Source organism: Pecten maximus, chromosome 1 (genome assembly GCF_902652985.1).
Source record: "Pecten maximus chromosome 1, xPecMax1.1, whole genome shotgun sequence".
Lineage (NCBI taxonomy): Eukaryota > Metazoa > Mollusca > Bivalvia > Pectinida > Pectinidae > Pecten > Pecten maximus.
This window is the reverse complement of record NC_047015.1, coordinates 6177389-6184855: the sequence shown is the minus strand read 5'-3', so window position 1 is coordinate 6184855 and position 7467 is coordinate 6177389. Positions and strand designations below refer to the sequence as shown.

Below are 7467 nucleotides of genomic sequence, written 5' to 3'. Positions count from 1 at the left end.
CAACCAGGGACTAAATTGTACCGTGACAACCAGGGGCACCAACTATATCGTAACAAACAGGGGTCCAACCTGTATCGTGGCAACCAGGGGTCCAACCTGTATCGTGACAACCAGGGGTCCTACATGTATCGTGACAACCAGGCGTCCAACCTGTAACGTGACAACCAGGGGTCCAACCTGTATCGTGACAACCAGGGGTCCAGCCTATATCGTGACAACCAGGGGTCCAGCCTGTATTGTGACAACCAGAGGTCCAACCTGTATCGTGACAACCAGGGGCCCCAACTATATCGTAACAAACAGGGGTCCAGCCTGTATCGTGACAACCAGGGGTCAAGCCTGTATTGTGACAACCAGAGATCCAACCTGTATCGTGACAACCAGGGGTCCAACTTGTAACGTGATAACCAGGGGGCCAACCTGTATCGTGACAACCAGGGTCCCCAACTATATCGTAACAAACAGGGGTCCAACCTGTATCGTGACAATCAGGGGTCCAACCTGTATCGTGACAATCAGGGGTCCAACCTGTAACGTGACAACCAGGGGTCCAACCTGTATCGTGACAACCTGGGGCCCCAACTATATCGTAACAAACAGGGGTCCAACCTGTATCGTGACAACCAGGGCTCCAGCCTGTATCGTAACAAACAGGGGTCCAACCTGTATCGTAACAAACAGGGGTCCAACCTGTATCGTAACAAACAGGGGTCCAATAAAAATCAATGTTCATCACCAATGGCTGTAGGCTGTAGTCGTAACAAAAATTAATGTACATCACCAATGGCTGTAGTCGTAACAGATCAATGTACATCACCAATGGCTGTAGTCGTAATAGAAATTAATGTACATCACCAATGGCAGTAGTCGTAATAAAAATCAATGTACATCACCAATGACTGTAGTCATTCACCAATGGCTGTAGTCGTAACACAATTAATGTACATCACCAATGACTGTAGTCATTCACCAATGGCTGTAGTCGTAACAAAAATTAATGTACATCACCAATGACTGTAGTCGTAACACAATTAATGTACATCACCAATGGCTGTAGTCATAACAAAAATCAATGTACATCACCAATGGCTGTAGTCGTAACAAAAATTAATGTACATCACCAATGGCTGTAGTCGTAACACAATTAATGTACATCACCAATGGATGTAGTCATTCACCAATGGCTGTAGTCGTAACAAAAATTAATGTACATCACCAATGACTGTAGTCATTCACCAATGGCTGTAGTCGTAACACAATTAATGTACATCACCAATGGCTGTAGTCGTAACAAAAATCAATGTACATCACCAATGGCTGTAGTCTAACAAAAATCAATGTACATCACCAATGGCTGTAGTCGTAATAAAAATCAATGTTCATCACCAATGGCTGTAGTCATTCACCAATGGCTGTAGTCGTAACAAAAAATAATGTACATCACCAATGGCTGTAGTCGTAACACAATTAATGTACATCACCAATGACTGTAGTCATTCACCAATGGCTGTAGTCGTAACAAAAATCAATGTACATCACCAATGGCTGTAGTCGTAATAAAAATCAATGTTCATCACCAATGGCTGTAGTCGTAACACAATTAATGTACATCACCAATGACTGTAGTCATTCACCAATGGCTGTAGTCGTAATAAAAATCAATGTACATCACCAATGACTGTAGTCTAACAAAAATCAATGTACATCACCAATGGCTGTAGTCATTCACCAATGACTGTAGTCGTAACAAAAATTAATGTACATCACCAATGACTGTAGTCATTCACCAATGGCTGTAGTCGTAACAAAAATTAATGTACATCACCAATGGCTGTAGTCGTAACAAAACTATTACTGTACCTCATGTTTAAAACATTGTGTGTTATTAGCCGAAATGTATCACGTGTCCGGGAAATAAAACATAAATTCTCACTTGAGCGCGTACCCCCATGGTGACCCTCATATTCTGATGCGCGGAGTTTTCTCCCTTCCAGTTGTTTATAAATGGCAGACGAACACAAACGCAAACGTTTTCGTGTAGTCGAAGAAGCAGAAATAGATAAAATTCTGCCAAACAAGAATCAATGGCTGTAGTCGTAACACAATTAATGTACATCACCAATGGCTGTTATCGTAATAGAAATTAATGTACATCACCAATGGCTGTAGTCTAACAAAATTTGATTATATCACCGCCAAACACGTGCACTCGTATGCTGTCTCCTATAACGTTTTTTAAGATGGACCTATTAAAATTACTGTAAATAAAAGGTTTTCGTGTAAGTGCATTTATGTTGTTTTTTTCAGGCGAGACCTTAAATTAAAAATTCCCAGTAAAACTCTTTTAACATTTCAGCAAACCCATGGATGTATTGAAACGCGATTATGAGTATTATTTTCAGAGTTGCATGTTAGAAAGAAATTGTCGAATAAAGATAGGGAAAAGTTTTTCGAACGAAAATAAATACTATGTGAAAATACTTTTTAAAATGTGTTCATTGTGATGTCTTATTATTAATTTGGATGATAAGCAACACGTTTTTTTCATTTTCTAAAGCAGATCATTCAAATATATATTGATACTCGTCTCTTTTATCACATATTTTGCAGATACGTTCATCCCTTGGTATACCTCTTCAAATTCCAGTTTCAACTGATGAATAGTTATTTCTTTTTTGGTTAAAGTATTGAAATAATTTTCAAAAACAACGTCGTTCTTGTAGACTCTATGAATTATAGATTTTGGAGATTCTCGACATATTTCCGCCAAGTTTTACTTGAATTGGCGAGCGTTTCACAAACAGGGTGTAACTTACACCCGGGTGTATCAATTAACGTGTACGTAAGTCCCCATTCGTAACTTACGTATGGGCCGTTTCACAAAACCGGGTGTAAATATCTTCGTAAGTTACGTGTACGTAAATACTTACGAGTATACGTAAGTTCAAATTTCGCGCGAAAATTGACGAGAACTCTTCATTTGGAGGTCCAAAAGCTGTATTTGACAGACGACACAAGTTTCTAAACAATGGCGAGTGCCGAGAAGAAGAAGAGACGGCAAAACTTTACCTCAAAAGAGGTTGAAGTCTTGGTTGACGCTGCTGGGGAGCACCTTGAAATAATTCAATGTAAGCTCTCCAGTAGCGTCTCCATTTCTACCAAGGCAGAGGCCTGGCAGAAAGTGACTGACAGGTAGGTAAAATGTCGATACGGCTGTTGCCGATACTGTCAGTACTGAGTCACGAAGTCAGATCAGATGTTTCGATTGTAACTGTTGCTTTCATTCTTTTCACAATATTTAATGAAGCAATTAAGTAAAAGGGAAAGCTCTATTGTAAATGATAAAAGTAAATTTGATAGCAACATAATAATGACAACACAGTTTTTGTTAGTTGTACGCTCTAACAATGAGGTGCCTGGCGGCCGAGTGTTGTGATTTGTGTGTACTGGTTCTCGAGTTAAATGACATCGTATGCATTCTACCGATTTTGGATACGGAGAGACAATATGATTTTGTTTTTCAATCTGTTGCACTTATGGGATAGTTACAGCTTAATCTATATAAGTATCACCAGTGACAGACTACAGGAGTCCTACACAAAAACGTACATGAAACTATTATATTGTAAAAAAAAAAAAGCCTAGTAGGCCTACATGTACAGTAACTGACTGATGACACGGCTACTGGTTTACACATCTTGTTATCTTACAAAATATATTTCGATGTTTCACATGATTTATGCAGAGTAAAAAACATCAACAGTATAGTAGAATTATACCTGTATAAACAAAAACATTGTAAGGAGGCTGATTTGCAAAAGTTCCATGTAGTTTACATTTCATTTCGAAAATTTTGCAAATACCAAAGGCCCTTTCAACAACACTTCTGGTTTTCTTGTGGGCGCGGTTGTACCTTCAATTTGAAAAAGGAGACTGCTATTAATCCATAGAGCTTTACTATTACAAGTCTCCGTCCAAGCGAGTTCATGGTAAGGTGAATGATCACCATTTTAACTTCTAACTTATTCTAGAAGACTGGGTGCTGATATTTATCATGAGGTATTTAGGTTGTTTCCTAATATGAATGACCGTAACTTATTTCTAAGATAAAAAAAAATTAAAAGAATCTTCTCATGATTAAGTTCTAGAAGACCCATTTTGCCAGTACATGTACCTAGGATAGCATTTCAAGTATACACAACTCTTATAATGCACTAGATTGGAATACATAATTTCAAATATATACTTTCTAGTCCATAGGGGTCAGCTTTGTTAAAATTCGAATACCTTTAATTAAATAAGTATTGAGAGTGATCACAACCGGTTACATTACTCATGAACACCAGCAATATACAACTCATATAATTTCTAATTTACATTGCCACCTTAAGGATTATTACATGGTTGGATCATTAAATTATGATGTCGTTATAATTAGCATGTTACGCTAACTGCCAGTGATAAATCATTCAGTAAATTTTATAACCAGTGCAATTGTTTGTAATGGACAAATTGATGTGATATCTGGTTATTTTTATATTGCTCGTTGTTTTATGTCTGTGTTGTTCGTATTCCACATCGTGCTTATTTGTGCCTGCGCACAGTGATCGTTTTGTGGTTGTTGCGTTGTGCGTATCCTACGTCGTGTGTTTTGTGGTGTTATAGTGTTCGTGTGACGTAAGTAGGCATGGAACGGGTTTGACCACTGACGGACACGTTTTTCTCTTTCTTTCTTTCTTTCTTTCTTACTTGCTATTGTACTTTCGCCGGCGTTTGGTACATGTAGTTCTACTTTGCATTTTTTATATGTCCTGTGCATGCCAAGTAAGGTAAATGTTAGCATTTATCTATTTATTTATTATATATTTATGCGATCGGTAATTTCATAATTTTACCGATGATTGTAACTTATTATGTTCGTCGTGATTTTTCCAATGGTCTATTTGTATTTCTGCTAATCATTCTATGTTCTTTTAGTTTTAACTTTGGATAAATGAGAATAATCTTTATATGTTATCTATATGTCTCAGATGTTATCGGATCTTTTAAATATGTATAGATGTATTTGTGATGCTAATTAAATTATGCAATGTTGTTGTACAGTTTGGCGCGTCGGTGTCGATAAATGTACCTATATTTCTTTGCTGTAAGGATATCATATAGACCTTATTCTTTTGTGACGAGTAACTCCTGTGTTCGTTATCAATACGCCAAGACCCACCCCAAATCCGACTATGTTGCATTGATATTATAATGGAATTAATATTTCATTGAATTCTTGGAAACATGCATGATTTGCATATGTATTTACCTGTCATCAGCATGTGTTGTTGGATTGGCTATGGGTGTCAAAAGCCATGGTCTAAGGGGATACCCCGAGTCACCCAGTAGCCATCCATCAATCTCCCGTCTCTCAAAAACTGCACTCAAATTGCTATTGTTCAGAATAAAACTGTCATGGACAGACCCAGGCCACCTAGCTACTATGTTGATAAATCTGCATTTGAAATAAAAAATATGCATCAATAATTTGACCTTGTTTAACATATTTAAACTGAACATTTCCATTTTGATTTATCCAGAAGATATTTTTCACTTTTTATTTTTGTAAGAGTGGTATGATCTTTCTCTAAAAAATCTTTCAGTGTTAAAAATTAATTGTTTAATACACACGGCCAATATGCAAAGTCATAATAGACTTATATTTGAAAGTAATTATGAGAGTAACAAAACTTGGGTGTACTGTAAAATCTATGAGATGATCCGTAAGTTTTAAAATGTTCACAGCACCTCTTTGGCTTATTTAAACTAACACTTAAATGCAGTCTCTTACTAGATGTAATATTATCAATTACACACAAAATGGTAAATCGTTTTGTGTTTATTTAAATCAACTTATCTCAATTACCGTTTTCTTTTGGACCCTTGTGTAGGTGTCATAATAATACAATATAAATTTGCTAATTAATCTTTTTTCTATTGCTATGATTTGGGTTTTACTGGTTTAAATCAGATATCTGTATTGAAATAGAGATATCTCAATTTTAAATTTGAATAAATCTAATTTGATTAGAATATATCTAATTTCATGAAATACTGATGTCGGCAGTATCGTCTATTTAATTACATCACATACTGTGTATACATGTATCTTGATATTTTGTTATATTAATAGAACATTTAAAGGTGTCTTGAATCTTTTGTTTGTGTTTTTTTTTCAAACTATCAAAAAAGTAAGTAAAACCTTCCCTTGTTTATGCGACGATCATGTCATAGACATGGAGGATTATTTCCGTATATATCTGTTCAGTTTCCATTCCTAATTTTAGAAAGCTGTAAAGGGGCACTACTCTAACATAGAGTCTATCAGTTCTCGATATCGGCGAAGTTGTGAAGTAGCATAGCTATGAATTTTGTTAGTTTTCAAGCGTGAATGACGTTTAACTTACCTACACCTACTGTCGACGACAGCTTGGATATTCAGTGCATGAAATCCTTTCCTACATACATACGTATGTTCGTCAGCGGAAGGGGCAATGATAGGAATTAAGGTGCCGTCGATGGCACCGACAACATTTGGAATATGGGCAATGGCATAAAACCCTTCCTTCAGCTGTAAAACATCCGCCGGAAAACTGATCATCCCTCTCAGGTGATGGATAATTCCATCTGTCACACGCTTTGTAATGCAGGAGACAGAGGATCGACTGACCCCATGTAGGTCCCCGGTTTCCGAAAGAAATCCGCCTTTTGCATAATACCTCAGGGCAATCAAAAGTTGTATCTGGGGGTCAATGGCGTGGGAGCGATTGGTTACGGTGAGTAAGTCATCTTTTATAATTTCAAATATACTCACAATTGCACCTCGTGACATACGGTAGCGTTCATTTAAATACCTGTCATCGTTTTTATCTAGGTAATTCCCCCTCTCTCTAAACACTCTTTCTCTCCTCATTGCTCTTCTCATTTCCTCATCTATCAATAACATTCCAGCCGCCATTTTGGATTCGCACTTACAAGTGGGTGTAAAGATACATACAGATTTACACTACCTCTCAGGGTGGTGTAAGTTACACCCGGTTTCAGGAATAACTTACACCCACTTGTAAGTTACACATGCTTTGTGAAACGGACCGTAACTTTTACGTACGGTTTACATACGGATTTACACCCACTCGTAAGTTACACCCTGTTTGTGGTCAGTAAGTGTAAGCTTTACTTCGGAAATTAACCATTTGGTATTGAAATGATGTTCATTAAGCCATATATTGGAAAGTCCACAATTATTCAAAATTTAATACAATCGGTCCATATAATTGTACCACCAGTTTCTTCGTTTACAATAGTTTATACCTTGTATAATATATACCTATTTTATCATGTTTGCCTGCTGTGAGTTTCGTCCAAAAACTAATCATTTTTATTTTACATGCATTAGAGTTAATTTGAATTTTCTGCCAGCAATAC

General features: G+C 36.9%; 1 protein-coding gene across 1 annotated transcript; it reads right to left on the bottom strand.

The window, feature by feature from the left end:
• Positions 1 to 3582: 3582 nt before the first annotated feature.
• Positions 3583 to 7000, bottom strand: LOC117322462 (putative nuclease HARBI1). The gene is made up of 4 exons (XM_033877724.1): positions 6450 to 7000; positions 5312 to 5497; positions 3864 to 3913; positions 3583 to 3593 (listed from the first exon to the last, which is right to left on the bottom strand). Exons 1-4 carry the CDS (start codon positions 6998 to 7000, stop codon positions 3583 to 3585), a joined length of 798 nt encoding a protein of 265 aa, XP_033733615.1.
• Between the last annotated feature and the right edge of the window lie 467 nt (positions 7001 to 7467).

What these genes read in the sequence shown, in the direction of transcription:
- LOC117322462 (XM_033877724.1), bottom strand. Translation starts at nt 7,000, where the DNA reads ATGGCGGCTGGAATGTTATTGATAGATGAGGAAATGAGAAGAGCAATG. An exon ending in GTCGTCGACAGTAGGTGTAG is followed by an intron (nt 5,498 to 6,449) that starts GTAAGTTAAACG and finishes TTTCAAATGCAG; the next exon opens with ATTTATCAACATAGTAGCTA. An exon ending in ACAACACATGCTGATGACAG is followed by an intron (nt 3,914 to 5,311) that starts GTAAATACATAT and finishes TTCAAATTGAAG; the next exon opens with GTACAACCGCGCCCACAAGA.